General features: G+C 47.6%; 9 protein-coding genes across 9 annotated transcripts; 4 read left to right on the top strand and 5 right to left on the bottom strand.

Moving 5' to 3' along the window:
- Nucleotides 1-4: 4 nt before the first annotated feature.
- T310_7819 (uncharacterized protein) lies at nucleotides 5-2,494 on the top strand (the record flags this gene model as incomplete). Its single annotated transcript, XM_013469401.1, has 8 exons — nucleotides 5-385; nucleotides 573-591; nucleotides 1,038-1,128; nucleotides 1,737-1,818; nucleotides 1,979-2,030; nucleotides 2,160-2,230; nucleotides 2,280-2,346; nucleotides 2,463-2,494. 8 exons carry the CDS (start codon nucleotides 5-7, stop codon nucleotides 2,492-2,494), a joined length of 795 nt encoding a protein of 264 aa, XP_013324855.1.
- Nucleotides 2,495-2,769: 275 nt separating this feature from the next.
- Nucleotides 2,770-3,774, bottom strand: T310_7818 (uncharacterized protein; the record flags this gene model as incomplete). The annotated part of the gene is made up of 2 exons (XM_013469400.1): nucleotides 2,770-3,642; nucleotides 3,772-3,774. The coding sequence occupies 2 exons, from the start codon at nucleotides 3,772-3,774 to the stop codon at nucleotides 2,770-2,772; spliced, it is 876 nt and encodes a 291-aa protein (XP_013324854.1).
- Nucleotides 3,775-4,440: 666 nt separating this feature from the next.
- Nucleotides 4,441-6,007, bottom strand: T310_7817 (uncharacterized protein; the record flags this gene model as incomplete). The annotated part of the gene is made up of 9 exons (XM_013469399.1): nucleotides 4,441-4,606; nucleotides 4,675-4,767; nucleotides 4,913-4,952; nucleotides 5,012-5,038; nucleotides 5,089-5,124; nucleotides 5,183-5,200; nucleotides 5,265-5,312; nucleotides 5,397-5,486; nucleotides 5,902-6,007. 9 exons carry the CDS (start codon nucleotides 6,005-6,007, stop codon nucleotides 4,441-4,443), a joined length of 624 nt encoding a protein of 207 aa, XP_013324853.1.
- A 1,597-nt stretch (nucleotides 6,008-7,604) lies between these two features.
- On the top strand, nucleotides 7,605-8,159 carry T310_7816 (uncharacterized protein; the record flags this gene model as incomplete). Its single annotated transcript, XM_013469398.1, has 3 exons — nucleotides 7,605-7,616; nucleotides 7,696-7,986; nucleotides 8,022-8,159. 3 exons carry the CDS (start codon nucleotides 7,605-7,607, stop codon nucleotides 8,157-8,159), a joined length of 441 nt encoding a protein of 146 aa, XP_013324852.1.
- A 677-nt stretch (nucleotides 8,160-8,836) lies between these two features.
- Nucleotides 8,837-9,142, bottom strand: T310_7815 (uncharacterized protein; the record flags this gene model as incomplete). The annotated part of the gene is made up of 1 exon (XM_013469397.1): nucleotides 8,837-9,142. One exon carries the CDS (start codon nucleotides 9,140-9,142, stop codon nucleotides 8,837-8,839), a length of 306 nt encoding a protein of 101 aa, XP_013324851.1.
- A 3,286-nt stretch (nucleotides 9,143-12,428) lies between these two features.
- On the top strand, nucleotides 12,429-13,059 carry T310_7814 (uncharacterized protein; the record flags this gene model as incomplete). Its single annotated transcript, XM_013469396.1, has 2 exons — nucleotides 12,429-12,443; nucleotides 12,514-13,059. The coding sequence occupies 2 exons, from the start codon at nucleotides 12,429-12,431 to the stop codon at nucleotides 13,057-13,059; spliced, it is 561 nt and encodes a 186-aa protein (XP_013324850.1).
- Nucleotides 13,060-13,769: 710 nt separating this feature from the next.
- Nucleotides 13,770-14,990, bottom strand: T310_7813 (uncharacterized protein; the record flags this gene model as incomplete). Its single annotated transcript, XM_013469395.1, has 1 exon — nucleotides 13,770-14,990. The coding sequence occupies one exon, from the start codon at nucleotides 14,988-14,990 to the stop codon at nucleotides 13,770-13,772; it is 1,221 nt and encodes a 406-aa protein (XP_013324849.1).
- A 3,538-nt stretch (nucleotides 14,991-18,528) lies between these two features.
- T310_7812 (uncharacterized protein) lies at nucleotides 18,529-19,731 on the top strand (the record flags this gene model as incomplete). The annotated part of the gene is made up of 5 exons (XM_013469394.1): nucleotides 18,529-18,702; nucleotides 18,769-18,883; nucleotides 19,307-19,403; nucleotides 19,484-19,503; nucleotides 19,616-19,731. 5 exons carry the CDS (start codon nucleotides 18,529-18,531, stop codon nucleotides 19,729-19,731), a joined length of 522 nt encoding a protein of 173 aa, XP_013324848.1.
- Nucleotides 19,732-20,799: 1,068 nt separating this feature from the next.
- T310_7811 (Histidinol dehydrogenase) lies at nucleotides 20,800-22,413 on the bottom strand (the record flags this gene model as incomplete). The annotated part of the gene is made up of 4 exons (XM_013469393.1): nucleotides 20,800-20,859; nucleotides 21,002-21,265; nucleotides 21,303-22,002; nucleotides 22,052-22,413. 4 exons carry the CDS (start codon nucleotides 22,411-22,413, stop codon nucleotides 20,800-20,802), a joined length of 1,386 nt encoding a protein of 461 aa, XP_013324847.1.
- Between the last annotated feature and the right edge of the window lie 1,870 nt (nucleotides 22,414-24,283).

The raw sequence follows: 24,283 nt of genomic DNA, 5'->3' as shown, positions 1-24,283 counted from the left end.
CTGATTGGCAGGCGGGGCTTCTTCACGCTGCAGGCCCGTCACCTGCAGCCGCCAATCACGCGGCGACAGCGCGATCGCGGGCCGGCAGTCGCTCCACCCGCCGAAGGGACCGGCGCGTAGAGCCTTGGCTGCCCAGAGAGAACGGCATCCAGAGCACAATACTCGTCGCTGTGCTGCCAGGTCTCAGGTCTCAGGATCCTTCACGCCTGGCCCCAGGTTACCCTGCGTGTATATGTGCTTCATTGGCCATGGCAGTCCCGGGGGAGAGCGATGTGCTGTGGCTGTGGCCGTCGACAGAGCCCATTCGCAGATATCGGCCCAATTGCATCTCATGGCTGGTGGCCTCGAGGTCGGCGGGATGGCACCATTTCCGGTTAGAGTGATCGTAAGTGTGTGATTGGAAGAGGCAGGCATTACGTCTGGCTCAATTGATAGAGGGAAAAAGGGCCTCGAAACGCCGTATGCCGTGCTCAATAGTCGGAGTGCCTATAATAAGATCAAGGTTCAGGCTTGGCAGCATCCCACCTGCTTTAGCTTTTGCTTGTGCCGTCCATGCTGCAGCGCTGCTTTAGCCGCCGTTAATCGAGCATCGTGCGTGGACGTGTCCAATGCCTTGGTGACGATGTGGTCATGTGCTCGCAGCTAAATCAACGGGATGCTCTTGGGCAGTCAGTCAGGCAACGTGATGTGATAGTGATGAGAGCGGATGCGACTCAGCAGAGGCAGCTAGCGCAGGCCATTCCACGGTACTCTGTACGGAGGATGCGTCGCGCAAATCCATCCAGACGGACGAGTTGTGAATTGGAAATCGGGCTGGATGGCGTCGGGCGGGCGGTGAGGGACGGCCCGTGACCAGTGAGTCACATGGAGGGGCTCGAGTCGCCAGTCGCCACTCTGCTGTATATCAATTTATGGCATTCTTTTCTTTTGTCAGTTCAATCAGCTTATATATCAGAGCTCCTGCTCGTAGCAGCACGGTGAACTGCTCGAGTTGTTTCATGATCATCATAACTGTTTCATTATTATTACTGCACCAGGCCTGGAGCTACTTCGGGTCGATCTCTTGCGCGGGCGTGGGTACACACGGAGGACTAAGCAGATCGCTGAAGAATCTCCACAGACAGGACCGTGCGTCTGCGGTGCCATCAGTATAGTCAAGCCACTATCCCAGGTTCCTAATTTAGGAGGTCCTTCTTCGGGCACAGCCAGCCCTGACAGGCGGCCCAAGCTCCAGCAGCACTCACGCCTCCACTGTCTTGGGTCGAAAATATCACCGTGTCATTGATCGACATCCAATGGAATTTTCGCCCTACATATAATGTAATAAGACAGTGTCATTATTGACTCGCGCGGAAAACTCGCTGTTCTCTTTTTTTTCTCTTTTTACTTCTCTGCCGCGGGCCCCGTGACTGTCGGCAATTGACATGCATAAGTTCGCTTCGACCCCGCTTTCAAGCCCCGCAGGCAATACTCCGTCATGAACGCTTTTCCGCTATCATTGAGCCAAGACTTGTCGGATTGCGACGTATGACAGCATTTTTTTTTCGGCTTTTTTTTATCTGAATCCAGATAACGAAAAGACCCCCACATCAGCGCGATATCGAGATCCATCTTGCGAGGTCCATCCGCCCTATAAAAAAAAATAAAAAAAAGAGAGAGAATTACTACGTCCAAATGATAGGAGTAGCTTCATAAATTCGATTCATAAATTTAATACAATGACAAAAAATCTTCAGACAGAAATATCCATATCTCAGAACTAATCCCAGGCAAAAAAAAAAAGCTCCAACAATCCTTGCATTAATGCGAACTCCATATGTACGTCCAACAATTAATAGCATGGTATATATATATGCATCACAATTAAATACAGCAAGCGAGCGGAGTACCCCCCAAAACGGACAGGATACCGCATAAGGTTATATCATCACAGTATTAATATTAAAACCACTATCAAAATTAATGCTGACACTGATAGGTGCAGATGCAGATGCAGAATACTTACATATTAATTAATCCATGGATGTCCTGTATGTATATCATACAGATGTTATCTTATTAAAACTAGCTAGCTAACTAGCTAATAAGCTAGCAGCTAATATGATATACCTATGCTAGGCTAGCAATTCTTCACACTACTTCTACTACCTTGTAATTAGACTACCTACCTTCGACTACCCTTCCTGTTCTAGTAGGTGAGCAGCGCTGCCCTGAGCTCACCCCATCAGGGGTATGTGGCTGCTGAGCAGAGTGGTTATCACACTCTGCATGGACTTCAGAGTCTTCACCAGTCGCTAGGAGGTCCTGGAGGCAGGCACTTGCGTAATATCAGCAAACGTCAATTCTGTATGTGATCAGAGCTATTCTATTGCATTTGATCAAAACTGAAGCTTCACCATATTTGCCATCATCTATCTTTCTCGAGGGAAGCGTAGATGTCATAGTACTTGATTGATTTATAGATTCCAGAAAGGCATACTGTGAAACTGACTGACTATGGCATCTAGCAGGACAAGGATGATGATGACTGTAGAAATAAATAATGAGCATGGCTGCATTAGAAGCCCTTCTCCTTTTTCTCGCGCAGACACTACACAGTCCTTCCACTCCATTTATGCTCTTGCTACATATACGTCATTGCAATCACAGAAGCTCCTCCTAAGAGTACTTGTTCTTTACCATGAACTTTTTACACCAATTCAAATACGGAATTTGTCAGCTCCTCTGCTGCTCTATCCACAACCCATCCAGCCTGGTTACCTTATGTGATCAGGTACGGAAAACAAAAAAAAAGGCCCCAAGATCTCCATTGTAGCAGCTTAATGGTATAACCATTGGATTCGGTGCTAAGCTTGGTGGAAGAACCATGATGGATCCTCCGACTACGATACGGATATGGTCCGTCCACACGTGATACATGGAGATGGAGGACCCATGTAACATATGGACGGTCCTTACTCGGGATCCGTCAAGGTACGCAATCGTACCGCGACATCCATCATCCCATATCGGCCCCACCCAGAACTGCCCTCCAGCGGGTGCAGTGAATCGTAATTGTGGACCAGGGAGCTGGATGTCCAGGTGGTACTTGCGAGAACCATCCGGGTTGACGGCGTTGACCATGCTCATGATAAAATCCCGAGGTCCATTGCGCCTCGCTTCGGGGATATCTTGAGCGTTGTCGAGGTCGTCACGGCGGTACCAGTAGTCGTATTCATATTCTGGGCCGTAACCATTCCATCTGACGAGGTATTTGATAATACCTTTTTCTTTTCGTCGACTCTGCAGTCTTCTATAGAAGGGGTTTGACTTGGAAGGATTGAAAGTCGACGGTGACGGGTATTCAACAGCGTTTTTTTTTTTTGACCAGCCACATCCACTCTTGTGTGGCTCACTGCTATCAGGTTGTCTGGTGATGGCTTCAACAACATCCTTTACCTCTATGCCTGAATCTTGCTCTTGTTGCTGATAGTTTGTTGAGTTGTCTTTATTCCTGGACCCGATATCCACCTCATCGATGTCCTCTTCATTAAATACAGTTATATCGACTATCTCGATCTTAGAGTGCTTTGGCTTCTTCGAAGGAGTATCCAATACTCTGCCACTATTTGATATCTTGCCACGCGGTCCTTCCCTTTTTTCCTGGGAGATAGATCATCATAATTCTTTCTCCGTGCTTTTGCTCCCGCTGGACGGGCATGGCTGGTCAACGGGGAATCAACAGAAACTTGGACAAACGAAAGACGCTCGTCTCCCTTGACTTTCACGGACCATTCAGAAGGCTACTTTTCTCTTTCCAGCCGTGTACAAATCGGTGCATAGAATGGTGGGAGACTGTTGGCGTCGAGAAACCAACGAAAGCCTGGATGTGTGAAGTGGAACGACTGACTGGCGTTGACGATGTTATTGTGCGTATCACGAAAGTGGTCGTAGAAGATACGGACAGATCGTCCCGCTTTTAAATGTTGAATCTCTGAGGTTGAATATTGAGGAGATTCTCGCGCTTCTGCCCTTCGTGGTAAGCAGCAGAGCGTAGTTCAGTTACCCGAGTTCTCCCGCAGAAATTCCAAAAAAAAAAAGGGGATCTGAAGACGTTCGCTCTAGCCTTGCATTCCCTATCGACCGTTGCCCAGATGCTTTTCCCTTCCGTTGTGAGTCGAGATTTGTCAAGAAAGGTGAATTCGACACAGTTGCGTCATTCCCGGTCATCTGCCAATTTGCGACGCTAAAACCACGTTATTAAGGAGCTAGTTGGTATTGTCGCTTAAGAGATAAGTATTTACCTTTGCGGAGGACTCAAGAGCTCTCAGCGTGTGAACCCCCCAGTCTTGCGGTGACAAGTCATGCTAGTTACGGAGAGCAATTTTATTTGCGGAGACTTCCTGAGGCTTTTACCTTTGGCTTCGAAGAGCTCGGCAGTTGCCGCTTCTGCATGAAAATTCAGTAACTGCCACAGTTGTAAGACAGAGGGGAGAAGGGGAAAGTGATACAAATCGCCTTGAAGCCAAGAGTGTGGATATTTGATATTGCGTCTCTTGATTCCTCTTCAGAGTCGTCATCGTACCAGCATGCTAGCAGTTTGGACTTGGTCGGGGTAGCAGCGTGACTGCATTTCGCAGGCGTTCGTCAACTTGTTTGCTATACCAGGTCTATCTTTTGTTGTTCCTGTCGAACCTTGGACTGTACGCTTGCAATAATTCCCACTTCACACTTCTTACTAGCGTCGATGGGCGTCGCGTAAACAGGATCAGGATCTGCATAGAGCGTCTAGACCTGTTGTCCTTGGGCATGTTCTGACAGTTTGGTCAGTCGAGTATCCGCCGAATCCATTATGAAAATCGTGGCATTCTCGGCCACAAAGGATGGCGGGCGCATGAAGAAAACAATGCATAATCTGGCTAACACAGCACACCTCGCTCTCGTCCCCGGAATCCGGGCAAAATCCTTCAATCCTAATGCAATATCATTAATCAATTGCTGCTTGAACTCATGCTTATAATTGGACTCTTACTGCTGTAGCTCCTCTCTAGCATCATTGCTATAATCTCGTTAGCCCATATTGTCTTTGGATAGTGCTGAAATTCATACCTATATGCTCATATGGCATTTGTGGCATTAGCGGTGCTATATCCCAATTAGTTTTTGGCAAGTTTGATAGTAAATCCATGTTATATGTCCATACCTTTCAGCAGCTGACACCCTATACCAATTCAATCATCCATCAACGACAATCTCTATATCAGTCCACCTACAGGCCCACTTACCTTTCATTAAGATTTTAGATAGCAGCATTTGCTGCCTCCAAGGCAGACCTACATTCAATAACACATTAGCCACTTTTAATGAATCAAATGGTCTATTTCTTTACCCTAATTGCCGATTTTCGGCGATCATACCAGCGATCTGAGGATTGCGGCGCAGACCGCGAAAATGACGAGTCCTAATCAATAGTTTCTCCGACGGCGAGATTCGTTTCTGTTTTTGAGCTGTAGTGGATTCTAATTATCAACTGGGGCGTATTCCCTATGTGAAATCTTCAGAACATGAGTTTGGGCTTCAGGATACGAAACAGAACAGAGGAATGCCAACAAATTCCGTAGACTCGGATACTTCCTTGACGCCGAGCACGGGAACCTGAACCTGGTTGGCCGTGAACCTGGGAGTGAAGAACGCTGGCTGCGGGAGGTCCACGAACCACGCGCTCGCCCAGGCCGCGACGCTCGGGGAGCGCCCGCGGGAGTCGAATGCTGGATCACGACTATATCCAAAGAGCGTGATACTCACAGCCTTCTTCTGAGACAAGAGAATAATGCCCTCCTGCTGTTGGTGCTGCTGATGCGGAAGGACGACGACAACGACGACGAGGACGGTATAGAAGAAATGTGAAGCTGAAGAACATACCAAGTTCTTCGCGAAGCTTTTCATAACCACGATCGTCAAGCCATTTCAAAAGTATATCGAGTAGAATATATAATATATAATGACGAAAGATGGAAATAATGTCCATACAAGAGAGATAAGACTGACAGAGCGAGGGAGAGGGGGATTGGCGGTCTTTTATAGACGGGAGGCTAATGTTTCGCTTAAGCCTTCAGGTAATCAGTGAAGTGAATTGGTAGGAGGATTAGTGACATACCATACCCTCGTTACAAAATATATTCACTGGGTCTCAGGACTCTGGCAAGGTGGATAATATTTACTGGATGACGAATCCCTTGGTGTAGTCACCAGTGGTAGTGGCAACGAATCGAGTTCACCTTCTGTAGAGAAGTATATTGTCAACGGAGACGATGAATAGAACTCTTAGCTTGACAAGACGTAGAAATAGGGAAGATCAAAACTAAGGCTTTCTTGGATGAATATAAGCCTAAATTATAATACCGTCGATATGATTCCATGTCATTCGTTGTCTCGGATAGCTGCTGGCTGCACAGGTGAGATGGCTTTGTTCCTAGAAGTTTGTCCACGCTAAATATAGATCTGGTAGAACATAAGCAGAAACAGCTGCAGTTATCCAGAGATATGGTCTTTTTCTAGACATGTCTTATGATAGCAGGGGTCTTTTTTTCTCAACCCACGATTCGGTGTGTCATTTCTCTGCCTTATTGTTGTGGCAGTCCCACGTCTTCTTGATCCCCAGTCAGATTCTCATCATCAAACTGTCCATGCATTGTATCTGGGGATTATATCCTGCTCAATCCATGTACCTATTAACGCCCACTCAAAAAAAGTAAAGAAAACCAGGAGTCAAGGAAAATGCAGAAAGTCGGAATATTTGCCCTCTTGAGTAATCTTTCAAGTTGGCTTGGCATTGCTTCCATGTGGGGTAACCACGTGATAACAGAACCCTAAACCTAGGTAGATACGGAGTGGATATCTACCTGGAACAAGCTAGCTTGCATAAATCTATTGATGAAGTCAGCTATTGGAAAAATAAGAAAGATGCATATTGATGTGCAGTTAGGAGCTGGTTGTGAAGATTTCATGTGGGGCAATCGTGGAGGTCATGTTTGCGTGCAGATAACTGGCTCTTGGGGCCATGCTGGCGATCACGCTGCAGTATAAGCTTGTTTATGACACATTAGTTGTGTCAAGAATGATTGAATAGCGAGAAGAATCTGGAAGTCTCAAGACAATAGAGGGTATTGGTGATTAAGTATGATGAAAAACATGGAGAAGAGTAAGAAAGTTAAATAGATGTCTGTAAAAGAAGACTGGACAATAAAAAAGCAAGCTGAGATCATGAAATAAATGATCTGTCTCAGGATAGGGAGAACATACAGTGATCCAGGTCTGGTCAGCTGATGTCTCGTGACCTGGCAGAGACAAAACAGACACACGCGAGGCACACGCCCAGCCTGCGTGAAGGGACCTCCCAGCTCGCCACTCGTCCTATCTCTCTTGTTTTCTCACTCCCTGCCTCTCCTCGGCGCGCCGATCGTGACTGTAAAACAGCAACCCTAATTCAATACCTCTGTTGAAGTACAGATACTGACTTATACTAGATTAGCGAACAGAAAGAGGTTTAAATCTTTCTACTCGAATTTCCAATCCTTTACTTCTTTCTCGAAAAGGAAAATCCTCTTTGAAAGTCAACTGCTGCAATGGCCCCCAGGGTAAGTAGACCAATTACAACACCGACTAATGGCTAGAAGTATCAAGTACTAGGTAGGGTGCTAATCGAATATCCTATAGAAGCACAAGCACAGCAGCGGCAGCCGCAGCAAGGACCACAACCGCAACAACCGCCGCCTCGAGGACCTCGTCGCGGGCGGCAATGCCATCAAAGGTCTCCTGGGCGACCCCAGCTCCATCCCCCCTTCGAAGGTGATGAAGCTGTGGAAAAAGAAGAAGAATAAGGGAAAGAAGAAGGACTACAAGGGCAACGACAAGAAGGAAGTTAAAGAAAAGAAGGAGGAAATGAAGAAAATCCAGGCCGAATTGTCCATGGAAAAACTGGTGAGATGCTTCCCATTCATGCATGAGGTGAGACTGTTTCTAACATCGTTGTCACATACTAGCGGGCGGAGATTATCCGTCACCAAGGCGCTCTGGAACGCGAGGAGGAGAGCATCCGCTGGAGGCGTGAAAAGCTCTCTCGTCTCCGTCAGGAGCTGGCGGAGATGCAGGCGCAGGCGTATGCTGACGAGGCGGATTAAATTTTCTCTCTGTCTCTGTCGCCCTGTTGTCGCAGGAGAAGGGAGCAAATTTTTTCTAATGGACTTTCTATTTGTTCTATGAATTTGGTGTTTCCTCTGTTGTCCGGTTATGTTGTTATTTGTCTTTCCTTTTTCTCCTTTCCGTTTGAAATTGTCAGATTAGATTTGTTTTTGCCAAGAATGGAAATTTGTTTTCTGCTTCTCCACATTTATCTTCTTTGTATTCCAATATCCAACAACCACAAGCTGTCTCAATCAATATTAATGTTCTCTATTCCCATTGGTACCCAGAAACATCGAACATGGCAAGCTCATCGTCTTGTCCGGCGGAGAATGAATACCTGTCCTCCTCATTCGCTACCTACATTGAAGGATGGTGGCTCTACTGATACTAAGACGCCACCAGAGCTCGGATCTCAACGTCACCCGTGGCGCAAGAATCCACCTGTATAGCCTTGATCGCTGGATTGTGAGCTGTATTTGCCTGAATACCATATGGAGTGGTGCGTAGGAGAGTCAGCAGTCTTATGTACTGTACACATTGAAGTCTTTTAACATGTTGCCGTCAAAACAAACCAGAATATAGTGAAAATCAGCGTTGCTAGTCAGAAGTAACCTTGACTTTCTCTATTTACAGGTACGAGTCTGTTATTTTCAAACCGTAATTCCTTCAACCATTAGGGAATCTCATTCACAGCCGCCACCATATCCTGACCATCCGGCTGCACACCCGTCCTCCGCGCTTTGGTGCCGTCGCTGAACGTGACCGGGTCGGGGACCGGACGGCCTTGGTCATCCATTGTCGTCTCCAGTAATTGCTCCACGGGCCAGGCCGTTGCGTTGGACGACCTCTCGCCCCCGGTGCGGGCTCTCTCCTGCATGCGCGACGCCCATTTCCGGTCTTGCGTGACGTTTCGCAGCCTCCGCTTCTGGTCGGCAGATTCGGGGTACCGGATTGCTGTCTCGGTCTTGGAGCCAGCCATTTCGTGTCAGATAGAATCAAGATGAACAAAAAATGCTGCGTGAGCTAAGATGTCTGTAATGTCAGCATTTGACATTTTTCCCAGCGCAGAAGTAAAAAGACAGTCACGTACATGTCAGGGAATCGCACAGATCTGCTTTCAGATCGATCATTGCGGTTTCAAACTCTGTCATGCCCTGCTTGCCAATATATAAGTAGGCGGTGGCGGGTGATATAGCTATGACGGCGACACAGTCATGTGACGATACTCAGAGCCACGAGCCACCCCAGGTATAATGGATTGATGCAGCCACTGGTCTCCATGGGGAGAATCGCGCCACGTCGAGTGTCGTAATCGGGGGTTGATGAGGATACCTCACGCGGCTGCTTTGGCGAGGAGATGTGGCTGCAGGCTTACTACTTACTCCAATGACGTATGGGCCATGGCCACACTGTTCTTCCATGGATGGATTAAGCGTACCACCTATGCGGAGCGGTGATGGAGACTTCCATGGATGTCATCGCTCGCTAGCGTGGAGTCTAAGGTAAAGCTTATTTTTACTGTCGTCGTTCATATTGCCAAACATGTTCAGTTCAAGAAGGTCTAGTAGGAGACAAAGTATTTCCAGAAAGAATTAATTGACAGTAGGGCAATGAGTGAATCAAGGGGCGTTGAGAGATGAATATGTGCTGCGTGAGATCTGATAGTTTCTCCTTCGTAGTCGGGTATGCCATAGCAAGGAGTGAATACATAAAAATGTATCTTGAAAATAAAGCCTGTGACTGAACCTGTCACTTCCCTACTCTCATTAACTGAAGCTCTAAACTTACGCGAGCTTCTTCGTCTATTATAATAATCCCCCAACTCTCATCTCCTGTCGCTGTCATCTTCTCTTTCTTCTTACACCATTCCTACAGAAATGGTATTATATATACCTCTTTTCAACTCCTATATCTCTTGGTTACTTATTACATCCTTATTATATCTTTTACGAAGATATATCCATCTTAATCCATTCTCTTCAAAAACTCAGAAAACTTCGAAATATTTGAAACCCTTCTTTTACCTATAATTGTCTTCGTCTTCTCTTGAAACGCTAAAAAGGGACAATTCGTTGGTAAAACAACCTCAGCTACGCGAATGAACCTGTCCTCATGCGCCCAACAACAAAGAAACCATATTACGACTTCGTCGACTCTATGGGTCGAATAGTCAACAAAGTTGATATTTCGCTGGGATCTGCAATTTCAAAACGAAGTCGAGTTCCTCAGAGAAGCAACAAGCATTGGACCTTAGTCGTACTCGACAAGCAGCCCTCTACGATTCCCAGCTTCAAGACCTTTCAGCTAGAATGAAGAAGTAGAGGATCGATAGAAGAGAATGGGAACGTACAAAACGAGTTAAATCGCGGTAACACCACAATAATCTTCCGACCTGGATTTATTTTCTCAAGTGCACATCAATCAAGCTCGTCGATAAGTCAGTCGGTCATGACAATCAACTCGAGAGTCAAGAGCCTTTTTTTCATTATGGTTTATCGGAAGGCCCGCTCGCACTACAATTTTCGGATAACAACGACCAGATTGTCTCCCAGAATGATTTCACCGTGCCAGAGGAAATTTCCAAGCTCAACAACGCGCTGCAGGTTTTGGAAAAGTCATTGTCTGAACGGTTGTCACAGCCCTTTTGTTTGTTCAGGACTTGTTCAGAAGAGTGGAAATACTAACTGATCTGCAAATGGACAGAAATTTCAAAAATGAACGAAACCTACCCTAACACTGTGGGGAAAAATAGCAGAGTATACGAAGAAACACCGAGTTGAAGTTTAGCTCGACGGACTCTGGTCCAGGAAAGCCTTCATTGCGGGAGTTGACCTCGACTGTGAGCAGACTACATCATCTCTTCTTTATTAGTGCATGTCTGAGTACTTAACATACATTATAGAGAAGAGGAACAACAATATCAACGTGAGGATGCACGCTGTGTACAAATTGTTGCACTTATTCTTCAGCGCCTTTGCCCTTGAACGCAACCCCTGCCAGGTGATGAAGAAGACGAGGAAACTGTCGGTTTGCGCCCACCCCCCTCCCCCAGCGGGTAAGTTTCCCACCTTGAAGTTTATGCTGAATGAGCTGGTTCTAACGTAGTTAGTTGTTCCTGTGCGGCAACAGGTGATCTTCCTACGACGGGACGAAGAGAGCATCTGCACACGCTGGGGCCTGCCTCTCCCACCTCTGTTAGCATATAGCGCTGATGGATCAAGAAGGGCAGCCAGAGGCAATGACAAGTACAGAAAGATTGGTGCACTTTGCTCCATTCTAATGCCCGTCGCCCTCGGGAATACGAAGGGCTGTTTTTATCTTTATACTTTGCGTTTCTCAATCTTGTTTAATATTGTTATTAGACATTTCTTCCATCGTAAGAAGAACCGAATTGAGATATTTAGTTTTGAGCTTTCTTTTTTGCGACAGTAATGCTGTTTGCATGCTTTCGAACCTGACTTCAATCCTGATAATTCCCTAATATCCTCTCCAAACCTATCGCCTCTGGGTTCAGCGTCCCTCATATGACATCTTCTCATAGCCAGTCTTCATTAACCATGCTTAACCAAGCCACTGTATTATGGGGCTAGCTTAGGTAGTTAGAAAGAGAAATATACCGCTATTTTACCCCATCGTTATTGTAAGAGGAAAGAAAAGAAAACTCCATTTTTCCTTTTTTTTTCCTTTGTATCATGATATGCTTGAATTTTACAGTTCTTGCTTGTAAAAATTCCAATCCAATCTGTGTCTGTCCATTCTTTTCGTACTGGAGAATTTCTCTACATGCGCAGTTTCAGAAGGTGGAAGAAAGGATAAGGGGAAGGAGGAGGTTATGTAGGCGATAGCTCTTTCCACCCAGATAGGCATTTAATAAAGCACCTGAATAAAATAAAGAGGTATCAAAATCAGAAGGTGCAATGCAAAGGATATCGTTCGTCTACTAGGTACATACCTACCTCACCACGTATAATCAGCCTTTTTGTTGTGTGTGTGTGTGTGTGTGTGTGTTGTTTTTGGTTTTGCTGGAAGGCGCGTTCACTCAGTGCACGTAAGAGACATGATCATCCACCACGCGAGAGACCATCATCATTCTCTCTCTCTCACACTTTCGAGAGAGCTAGGTGTCTACAGCTACATTTCCAAGCTTTTTTTTTCTGGCTCTTTTTTCTATACCAGATTCCTTGTCTCGACTCGACTCGACTCGAGCAGTCGTTTACATTACTTTCTTCGTTTCGTCTAGCCCTCGCGACGCCTCGCTCGTTCAAATGACTATTCCCAGGGTAAGAAGTGGCCCTTCATACACAAGCACAAGAGGGCAAAGAATTGAACCCATTTCCGGAATTTCATCAGAACAAAAACTACCCTTTTCACAATCCCGCTGCTGCTACCGCAACCGCTCGCGTCCTCCGGTTCCAGCGCAACCAGTTCAATCAATGGAACCTCGTACCTGTCTACGTCCCACGGCCCAGACCCAGACCAAGAAACAGGAGCAGGACCAATCGCAGAAAACCTGTTGAGTACATGTCTCTTGGCGAGAAGGTGATATGTACAGTACATACATACATTTGGATGGATCTGACTTTGTCCCAGCAAGTAGAGTTACGTCGGCAGAAGCTCGTGCTGCAGAGAGAGCGCGCCATGATCGTCCATCGGGAGAAGAAGATTGCTGTGCTGGAGCAGGCGATTGCTGAGGAGGAGAATGAGCTGTTGCGGAACGAGCAGTGGCCCGGCATGTTCACTTTCAGAAAGGACGACAGATGGCCGGCCAGGGAGATGAAAGAAGAAAAGGAAGAAAAAGAGAAAGAAAAGGAAAATGTGGAAGAGACGAAGAAGAACTATTACTACGACTACTACTACTACGACCAAGATAACTACGATGATTCGTGGCCGGAGTAGAAGACATGGACTGCAGAGTACGGTACTGTACGTGTAAGGTTGAGTTGTGTCGTTCGGTACTGAGTTGATCCTAGTTGAGCGTCTTATACGGAGTAGGTCTCGAGTTTACAATCAGATTCTGTACGGATAAATAAAAGCATAATTGACCTTGCATTACTATCAGGACAATGTTTCAAACTGACAGTGAAATGATCTAACGATTGTAAGGAAATAATCAAGTAACGACTGGACGCTAGTAAACAACTAGCCATGTCTCGAGTAAGCAACTAGCATGTCTCGTTCACACCGAACTCGACACCAAATGAACGACAAACAAAGTGGTATCATCGAGCAAGGAAAAGACATCCAACTCGACAGAAAAGGAAAAAAAAAGAAAAACTGAATGAGAATCACAACTCCAAGCCGCGCCGGGTATAACAACATCCCTTGCCAGACTGAAGACTGCAATCCCACGAGAAACGAGAAAATGCAGCAGAAACGCCAAGAATCGATCGCATCGCGAAAAGAAAACTGGAACCCCGTGGAATAATATCAGGCGAGAAATCCTCCAGAAACAACATGCAAAAATGCACGGTCCAGTCCCTCACGCCTAAGAAGAGATCTGTATCAATGCAGTGGAAGAATCGAACACCAATACCACCGGATTAAAGCAACTTTTTCTGCCTTCCAGGACAAACTCTAAATGAAGTTAAAAAAAAATCTGTTCTAGATCATGCAGTCGACTGCCGCCGCGACGGCCGCAGAATCGCCTCGCAGTTGGCGTCGAACCGCATGTCCCACAGTCGGATGCTGTTCATCAATTTCTCCGTGTCTTGCAGTTTGCGGTCACGGCCAAAGATCGACTCGACAAACTCGCAGCCGGCGCTGCGTCCCATCGAGATGGGGCCCTTGCCACCACTCTCGCGTTTCGCTGCCTTCCACATGTAATGCTCACATTCCTTCAGCAGGGCTTTAAACCGCATCCACAAACGGTCGCCGCTGTCGAGAAAGTCGGTCAGCATCTCCCGCGCCTCGGGCCGTTGAACGCGGGACAGACACTCGTCCGCCCGCTTCACCTTGCCGGCCAGTTTGATCAATAACAGCCACAGTTCACCCGCTACATCTGCCATCGGGGTCGAGGCACCATGATAGTAGACGGTCCAGTCGTAAATCCACTTGCCGAGAGAATTGGCGTCGAACACACTACCGAGCAGAATGATGGGTGCTTCTGTCGGATCCCAGTTCTTTATCGAGTAGCCTGCGGGGATGCCGGCCTTCCTTGCATCTTCTTCGGTGGCTTTGCGGGGCGATTTTGGGGGCGCAGACATCTTCGGCTTGGGAGGGGTGCGGGTCGAGGTAGAAGCACGGCGCGCCCGGGAGCGCTTGGGGGAGTCAGCAGCATCATCGTGGACGGGGACCTGATTGCAAAAATAATGATCAGTGGTCGGCCTATAAGAATATCGTTCTTCATGATGATGCTGGCTGAAGGCGGTGCGCTGCTTCGGCTCGCGGTAGACGTATCGCGGCTCATCGTCTGCATCGTCGACCACATCTACAAAGACGGATCGTTTCTGCGAACGCGACGGACGGACATAGTCGTAGCCCCAACCAAAGCCATCGTAGGGCGGAAGATTGGCCGGCATCGAGAAGCGACGCCGCACCTTCTTCCTCGCCTTCTTCTTTTTGTCACCAAAAAACGCACTTACATGATCGTGCTTGCGCGGTGACGCATATTCGGGCATCGCATCGTGATAGTTTGCGTACGCCGAATACCATCCACTCGCCTCTCGCGGGCTCGCGTAGCTGGCCTTGCGGGAGTGTCGTTTCGGGGTGGGTCGCGGCGACGGAGCGGCATACTGGGAGGCGTAGTAGGAGTAATGAGGAGAGGTCGGCGGCGAGGTCGTGTAGTCGTAGGCAGACCACCGGGGCGGTGGACTGGAGTAATGATACATTATCGACGCAATAGCATGGACGAAGAAATAACTCCGCAAAAAAAAAATGACGCTCTTCGCTGGTGAAAAAAACCGCGGTAACTGGAAATCGCCAAGAAAAAAAAAAAACGAGAAAAAAGCACACACAAACACCCGTTATATTGTACAGGATATCACGGCAAAAAAAAACCACGCAAGAAATAGAAAATCCGGAAACGAGGACAGAGGATGAGGACCGTCACCGCGGTACGGGTTTCAGTCGAGGAGAGGAGAGGGATTGAGCGTGTCTTTGCTGCACGGGCATTTGAGCGTCGTGATGCCGAACACGTCGACCAGAGTCGATGGAGGGGTTTGGATCCGACGCGAGGACCCAAGGGGCAGGCGAGAGCGCGATGCCAGAGGTCTCTGGAGTCTGGCCCAGAAACCGCGCCCGTGACAGCGGCGGCGGTCGAAAACAGAGAGTTGGCTGTAAGACTTGGTTGAAGCAACCAAGGTGGCTGGGAGAGAAGGAGTGAGGGAGGAGGAAGGAAGAGAGAAAAAGAAAGCGGGAAAGGGCCGCCCAAGCGACGGCTTAGTTTTGTACGGCAGGTGCGCCCAGCAAGGCTAGCCCGCTAGTGTCCAACACCCGATCGCGACTGCAGCCCAAGACGAAAGACTGGGATATCCTCCGAGCCCGAGTGGAGAGGCTCAGGCTGCTAATTTGGTCTCATCACATCACATTTGGGCGCGCCCTAGAACCGCACAGGCTGTTTCCACGCCTCCCTCCCAGCTGAAGAGGGTGTGCACCCCTCGTCGCCGCGCCTACAGGGTTCAGCTGGTCAGAATACTGCTGTCTACGAGGAGTCATCGGCCAGGTTGAATTCTTCCCCCGTGAAAGAATTTTCCCAGCTCTTCTTTGTGCGAGTCATATATAGCTTTGAGTCAGTGCGTCGGATTCATCCACCCAACACGGCTCCAGCCGTGTCGGCCAGGATCGAATCCAACGTGCCGGGGTTACTTCAGAAGTTCACCGTGATTCTGTCGATACTGGACACCGCCACAGTTCATGAGAAACCCAGCGATTGAATCGTCATGTCCTTGCAAGGCATGCCCTGCTGCCTTGACTGCAGTCTTATGTCGCCGCAATGCTTGATTATCTATTGATAGAAGAAACACAAGGATAGGACAGGATCTAGGCAATCATTGAATCTGTTTCATCCTAATTAATCCCTTGGCATGTGAGTTAGTCTTCAACGGCTCTGCAGGAGCAGAACTACAGGCAAATATCAAAGCCACCGGTCAGGCGCCCTCCCTGTCGTCGACTCGTCCTTCCAATGGCATACCAAGAATAGACGCGTCGACAGTGACTCAGGTGGGGTCATCCTGATTCACCGCCGTCAGGCCGTGACGATTATCGGCTGGTTGGATGGGATTTGTTCGATCTGCGTGGACGGAATTGGGAGAATATGCTAGACTGTGGCAAAGCGCTTGGCCCGTAAGCCGCGTCAAGCAGGCAGGCAACGTGCTGAGAGTCCTTAATATAGCGTCCGCTGCAGCCTCCGTACTACTCAGTTGCGTCAACGAGATCTCGAGTACTACACTGTACGGAGTGACCGGTTCAGAATTCTACAGAGTACAACAAGATAATTAAATCGACATCTGTAAATACGACTTTAACTCCGAGACTGACTCACCGCCAGCGTTGGTGGTACTGCTGCGAAGGTGCCAGGGGAGATCTCATTGGCGCCCAACGGTGCCAGATCTGGGCTCGTCGCTCGCATGCTCTCATGCAAGATAAGTGTAGTGCTGCCTCAAGCAAGGAGATCGGAGATGGCTTTGCTGAGATCACGGGCTCGGGCTTGGAGTCATTCCGATCGGCGTCTGCCAAGCAAGAAAAATTTCATTCTTCGTTGATAAAAGAAGACGGGGTGTTTCAGCGGTATGGGTGGGCGTCGATGGAATGTCGCCCCATCTGGAGGATGGATCCGCGGGCCGGACGTCATGTCACGGGATCTCCATCCTGAACCATGGATAGCGAGTCCACGAATCTTGTTTAAACGAAGTACACGACTACTCCACATACGATGGGAGAATGAATGGTGTTGAGGATAGGGCTATGACCCAACGACTTGGGTCCAGAAATTCTCCTTACCGACAGCAGAGATAAGAACAAAGGGCAACGGAAAATGGAAACGGGTCACGCTGCAGACAAGACTGCAGATTCAGTCGATCTGTATCCGTGTGTCGACGGGTCCCGATGTCGGCGTCTCCCCTGTCAGATGCATCCGAGTCTTGATTAAGAGGCGATGGATTTTGAACTGGACGTTCACCGACTTTTCGATGGAGGGTTGGACAGGGTACATCAACTTGCCCTTGTCGCAGAATGAAATAGAATCTGGCTGCTTGTTTGTCTTCTCTTTGCCTTCCTAGATTTACTGCTGACAAGTCGCAGCTCTATCCATAAACTGCTACTCAACAATTGTACTCTGTATTCTGTCCTCGACTCCTCGTACAGAAGATTGTTTACTGCGTCTGTCTGTCAACGTTGTCACTTCTAGTGGATACGCTGTGTCGGATGATGGATCCGGCGGTCCGGCAGCAGACTCGATTGGCTGTAGCAATGCAGGCACCTTCAGCCCGATTCGGGCCAAGAACTGCCGGCAGTCAACGCACAATCGACAGAATTAACGACTGTTGGAGGAGATGTTCTCGCAGGATGCACACGGCTGAACATTGATTTATTGACTGTAACTGTACCCCTTGCTGTGCGACCTGAAGGACAAGGATGTACCCGAGGGGAGCGGGGCTGCTTGCACCCACTTCAAGGCCAGGATATTATGCACACGCACAGGGGAATATCGGAGTACAAAGAGCAAAAGAAAAGAATAACTTCAACAGCGACTGACATCTCGAGGATATTATCTCCAGAACATGACTGGCCAAGAACGAGTCCTCACCTGTGGTGTCTGCTTTTCTCTGGAATTTTCTTCTTCGTTTCGCCCATCCCGTCCCTTGCTGCCGGCTGCATCCCGTCCGTCGTGCCAGCCTGTCATCGGCCATGCTTTGTGGCTTAGGCATCCCTGCTAGTCGTTTAATTAGTCGTTTAGTTTTAGCCCCCGCTCATCCTGCAGCCTGCAGGGAACTTTCCATTCGAAATTTTCACCCGGGTGGTCTGTGTTTTGTCTTTTTTTTTTCGCTGTTCCTTTTTTTTATTTGTGTGTGTGGTGTGCCCTGCTTTGCCCTTGCCCTTGCCCTTACCCTGCCCTTGACCTAGTCCTCTTATCGTTGGTCAGTGCGTCATTAACATTGCAAGCAGGAATGCAATCATATCTCGTCCAGACGTTGACGCATCTGGATTCCTTTTGCTGTGGCCTTCCATGCCTGTAACCACCTGACACTGCTTACAAAGACGGAATAAATAAATGAGGTCATCCCGTGACCCGGCAGTTGCCGGCCACGTGCCGCAGGGATCCCCCCTCTTCATCGACAGGCACATGACTTCTTGGTTCATTCCATTCCATCGCCATCTGTGGCAGGTATGGTATGCTATGCTATCATTTTATGGCATGGCATGGCAGCCATGGCCCATGGGTCTCTCTGGCAAACGGGCCGAACCTACTCCGGAATACGAGTCACCTTACCCCTCCTGCTCGCCCCACCTGATATCAGCATCCATATCGAAGTAATCTATCTACCAGCGTTTCAAAGCCGCCATGCCGGCATTGTCTTTGGATTGTTAGGTAGGATATACGATGTATGAGCAGTACTTGAGACGGAGTACTCCCTACATATGTACTCTACCTGTACTGTACTACTGCAGTACTCCTCTCTCGGTACCCCTCATTCAGTCCCCTCATTCATTCCCCTCCCGACCAGTGGCCCTAGACCTAGACCCATGGAGGTCACCAGACACAGACACAGTCTAGTCCAGCCTTGTATGGGTCTCCACGGATAATTAGGTACTCTTGTCTGTACGGCGCTTATCTATGTATGGTGACTGGTGACTGGTAGTTACCCCTCATCTGGTAGACTACTGGTAGACTACTACTGGCCAGCAGTGTAAACCCTATACGTACTATACTGACGAGTTTGACCCGTCAGGCTGACAGTAGCCTATCCTAGTCTAGCCAGTAATATGTCCCCAAGCTTGTTGGGTCTTCATGCATCGTATCCGGCATTTGTCCGTATCTGTCCGGGGCAGCAAGGTTGGGTCTCAACAGACAGACAGAGGGGCTTGATTAGGTCGAAACTTTACTTACGACCGTATCGACGATGAGTAAGCTTACATATACGTACCTACAATCCTCATGCGCTACACCTGCATCAAACAGACAGACAATACAAAGATTCAAAAATAGACAGAATTGTAGGTAGACTAGAAGAAATCCATAAAACTGAAAATCAAGCAAAACTGGAATATTTTAGTAAATTCGAGTCAGTCTGCATTATCTATCCGTATGTATACCTCATTTGAAATGGTTGGTATTGTCGAGTGGTTGCTAAACGGATAGCTGCATATGCTGCATGTTTTGGAGATACAATACAGATAGTATAAGTAAGTATACTTGCAGGGTCATACTGCTACAGTATCGTTTATTATCTATCCAACATGGTATGGGATAGCAATCATGAACTTGATAACCAGAATCGACATATACATTGTACAGTACATATGCAGTTTATACTGTATACTGTGTACAAAAAAATAATAAGACTCAAACAAGCAAGTAAGGAAGGAAGGAAAGCAGAGCAGAGCAGAACAGAACAGAAATTGCAATCCTGACTGATCTATCCTGACCAACACTTGCAGTGTGTATAGTACATACATACTAAGTACCGACCTCCACAGGCACGCAGAAAGCAGGAAGAGAAGTCACAGTTCAGCTCGATTTCCAATCCGCCCAATATTAATAAATACAGTGTTGCAATATGAGGTGCTATGACATATGATTGACGTGATGTGACAGGCAGTCCAATTCCTGAGATACCACATAATGACTGTGTATGTACTGTGCATATATACATACTATCCCAATTCAATCCCTCATTCACAGACAAAAATGCTATGATCACAGAATCAGACTGTCCATATATACAGTACATGCATGTATGTATGCACTGTATTACAGTATTAGGGTATAGGTGCAGATAGTTAGGTAGGTAGGACAACAAATCCTCCAACAAACACAGCTGCTGCATTGCATTGCATTGCATCCTGCAGTCGGGATTGTTATCGAGGACTTACTGGCAGCTATTCATTGGATCTGTCTGTACAGTACATATGCAGATAGATAGATAGTATAGTGTTGATCTTCTTTGGAAGCATACAGATAGATAATAATGGTATTGCCAATAGTAGGAGGATAAGAATTGTTCTGCTCTCCTGGCTAATGGATGCAGGACAGCTCAACACTTGTCAATGTAGTGTCTGCTAAGTGTCAAGACCAACTGGATAGATGGAACTGCACAACAGAATCCAAGTGACCAGGCCTGGACACTAGAGTGTCAACCTGATTTTCCTGGTTTCGTATCAGCGAGATACGAAGGATGGCAATTTAGTATGTTGTCATCGAAATAAGGGTATATTTTAAAAGTCAACATACTCAACTCCAACTAGGCTAATAAAAATAGACTTGTACTCTTCTCTTCTCTTCCTTTTCTCTTCTTCTCTTCTTCTCTTCTTCTCTTTTTCTTTTTTTTTTTTAGAGTGAGGAGAAGACTCTATTTATATAAATTAAGGAGAAAAGGGTTTTACTAGTATGTACACTACTTAATATCCCTTATTAGGGTATATACTTATTTTGTATACCCAAAATGTTTATTCTAACAATAAAGAGCTTTAATTAGACATCTAGCCTGGCTTTCTTATAGCTTTACTTACTAACTGAGCCTTAAATCTAGCTTTTATTATCTATATAAAAAAGAATAATTGTTATATGGTTTACTGTCTAGCAGGCAGCTAGCCTACTCTTATGAACGTCCAGCTTATTCCATGAGTTCAACTTACTACTCTCTCGTCGAAAACTCCTATATCAGCCACCCCTACTCCTCACAATCCACTCATACTCGTCCTTGAGATGCTTGGCCGCCCGCAAATCGCCCGCCCGCGCATGGCCCTCAAAGTTCTCTGCCCGCGAGGCCCGTCCGCACAGCCGGCCCAGCTCGCCGCTCGCCTGCGGATTGCGCACCTCCTGGTACGTCGTCGTGCGCAGGAACTTGCCGACCCAGAGGCCTCCGGTGAACTTGGCCGCTTTGCGCGTGGGCAGGACGTGGTTCGTTCCAATGCACTGCGTCGTCAGTATCGTCAGTATAGCGAGCTAGATAGAGGTTATTATAGGATTTCTTGTGACCCACCTTATCGCCATACGACACGCACGTGTTCTCGCCCAGGAAGATCGCCCCGTAGTTGCTCATCTTGTCGAGCGCCTCGCGCGGGTTCTGCGTCAGGATCTCGACGTGCTCGGCCGCATACTCGTCTGCGACGGCGTAGGCCTCGTCCAGAGAATCGGTGACGATGATCTCGCCAAACGACTCCCACGCGATGCCGGCAATGTTGCCCGTGGGCAGGATGGTTAGCAGCTTCTCGACCCACTGCTGCGTCTGGCGGCCCACAGCCTCCGAGTTGGTGACCAGGATCGCCGGCGAGTCTGGCCCATGCTCGGCTTGCGACAGCAGATCGACCGCGCAGGTGTACGGGTCCGCGTGCTCGTCCGCAACGATCAGAATCTCCGTCGGCCCCGCGAACAGGTCGATGCCCACCTCGCCGAACAGCTGCCGCTTGCCCTCGGCGACGAACGCGTTGCCCGGTCCCGCCAGGAAGTCGACTTTGGGGACCGTCTCGGTGCCGAGGGCCATGGCCGCGATGGCCTGGACGCCGCCCAGGAGGTAGATCTCGTCCGCGCCGGCGAGGTGCATGGCCGCGATGGTGGCATTGGGGATGCGCCCGGCGATGGGCGGCGTGCATCCAATAACGTGTTTGACGCCGGCCACTTTGGCCGTCAGGATCGTCATATGCGCGCTGGCCAGGAGGGGATACCTGCCGCCGGGGATGTACCTACACAATAAATCAGCACTCGTCCTTGTACCGGAGGGTCACGACTTACGCCCCCACGCGATTCACAGGAAGACTCCTCTGCCCCAGAAACACGCCCGGGCCGTGGAGCTCCATCTCAAAGTCCTTGAGCGACGCGCGCTGCGCCTCGGCGAACCGACGCACATTGGCCTGCGCTTCCTTGATGTCCTGGATAGTCTGCTCGGGGACGGCCGCGATGGCAGCTTGGATCTGCTCGTCGGACAGCTTGAAGGAGGGCGGACTCCAGGAGTCGAACTTCTCCGAGTACTTGCGGACGGCGGCGTCGCCGTTGGCGCGGATGTCGTCGATGACGTTGCGGACGATGGAGGCGACGTTTGTCGAGTTGGCGTTGTTGCCGGAAGTCTTGGTGGCTGATTTGAGGTGGCGGGGCATGCTGATATACAGTCAAATGAGTTGGATAAGACCAGACCTGCTGTCTCAAATGTATTTATCTAAATAATCCACATCTACTGCGTACTTCAGTACTTTATATCATTTCTTCCATCTCCAACTACGAGCGGGGTGCGGGCCAGGGCCACGTCGGCACAGCGCCGCTCCAATACATCATCGTCATCCAAAAAAAAAGGTACATGTACTGTACGATCTGTCTACTCTCATCTCGGCGGGTCAATATTCATCAGATTGGCCAAATCTGAACGATCCCACGCGTCGAGTGGGTAGGTAGTGGAGATTATTCCATCCCGAATGGGTAATTCGGACTTCTGTCCGATCTGATACCTAAAATGGAAATACAGGTCTACATTACATTATTAGGTAAGAGAAGTAGACGAGATGAACAGGTTCCAAACTGTAGAGGGGAAGGATCTCAAACGAAACGAATACGACTTAGCTGTTGTGGGGTAGGCGATACGCCATTGACTCGACAGTGACAAGCAGATATATGGATAGGGGAAACAAGAACGGAGTGCTGATCTCTAGAACTAGGCTGTCTAAGAAGGGGTTCTATACTATATACTAGTGTCTAGTCTGCTCTAACCCTACTACTGCCTGCCTTTAATGATCTATTGATGAGCTGTCAAGATGCTGTTGCCTGTCTCAGTAATTTATTAATAAGCTATCAAGGTAACAGTGATAATGTATGTACAGTACATACCTAGTGACGGGCAGATAGCACTAACTACCTATTATAGCTACCTCCCTTCTTGAAAAAGGCTTCAGCCTCAAACCTACCTAGTCAAAAGAGCAATTTTCTATTCTGATCAGCAAAAGAATTTTTTCTATTAAAGTAATGAATGGGTCACACAGTTGGCCTATAATAATGCCTGCGTGGGTTGGCTGTAAAGACATACTTATCTAAAGGAGTAATATGAGAGTTTAGTAAATGCAGGAAGTGATATATAGTATATAAATTATAAGCAAGTTGCACTATATAAAAATTGCATATAGGCCATATTTTTTTAACATCAACAATGCTCATTTCTCCTCTTAGTATATCTATAAAACTCCTTCACATCAAAGCAATCGATTTTCAGTTGATTTTTATCATGTTTCTATTACTTGGAAAATAGATATATGCAAACCGTATATAGCAAATTCCAAGCAAACAGCATTGTTTTTGCATTGAAAACCAAAGGTTTTGTTTTTTTTTCTCGAGGTGGCAACACGCTCGCATTTTCCCTCCCCAGTTTAAAATCCAGTCATGAAGATCGGCAATATATATGACATGATGCAGACGGGAGTAAGTCATCATCTTTGATCTCGAGATTCGTTGTATTCGTACTGCGGATACTTTTTTGATCTGTCCCAGAGAAGACAAAGGTCCGTTTGAAAGCTTGCTAAGTCCAATCCTCATGTGGCATCCTGATAGATGGTGGTTTCTTGCAGTCGTTAAGACCTGTCTATAATAGGGCAGTAATAACCGAACTCGGTGTTTTATTTCGAGGTCGTTGTGCTTGATATCTTGTCAGAACTGAATTTAATAAATACCATTTCCTTGTCTCGAAACTGTTTATTATCAGATTAGTTGTTATCATCATCATCAGGGCAAGTCTCATACCAATATGACCATAATAGCCATAATACACAGCAGTATACAAGACAAATCTGCCATCTTTATATTAATATATAGTAGTGACGTAGTATCGTAGTGTCTGTCCATCTCCATACCTAATTTAATTAGCATTTATTTGTCCATGGTAGAGTACTCTCTATCCTTCCTACGTTAAGTTATCCTTTTCATTCAATTCATATTGAGCACTATTATTACTAAGAAGATCTGGAGAATTGGTCTTCGGACTCGATA

Source organism: Rasamsonia emersonii (assembly GCF_000968595.1).
Source record: "Rasamsonia emersonii CBS 393.64 chromosome Unknown ctg1118621760592, whole genome shotgun sequence".
In the NCBI taxonomy this organism is placed as follows: domain Eukaryota; kingdom Fungi; phylum Ascomycota; class Eurotiomycetes; order Eurotiales; family Trichocomaceae; genus Rasamsonia; species Rasamsonia emersonii.
Note: the sequence above shows the minus strand (reverse complement) of the source record. Positions and strands in the feature narration are given on the sequence as shown.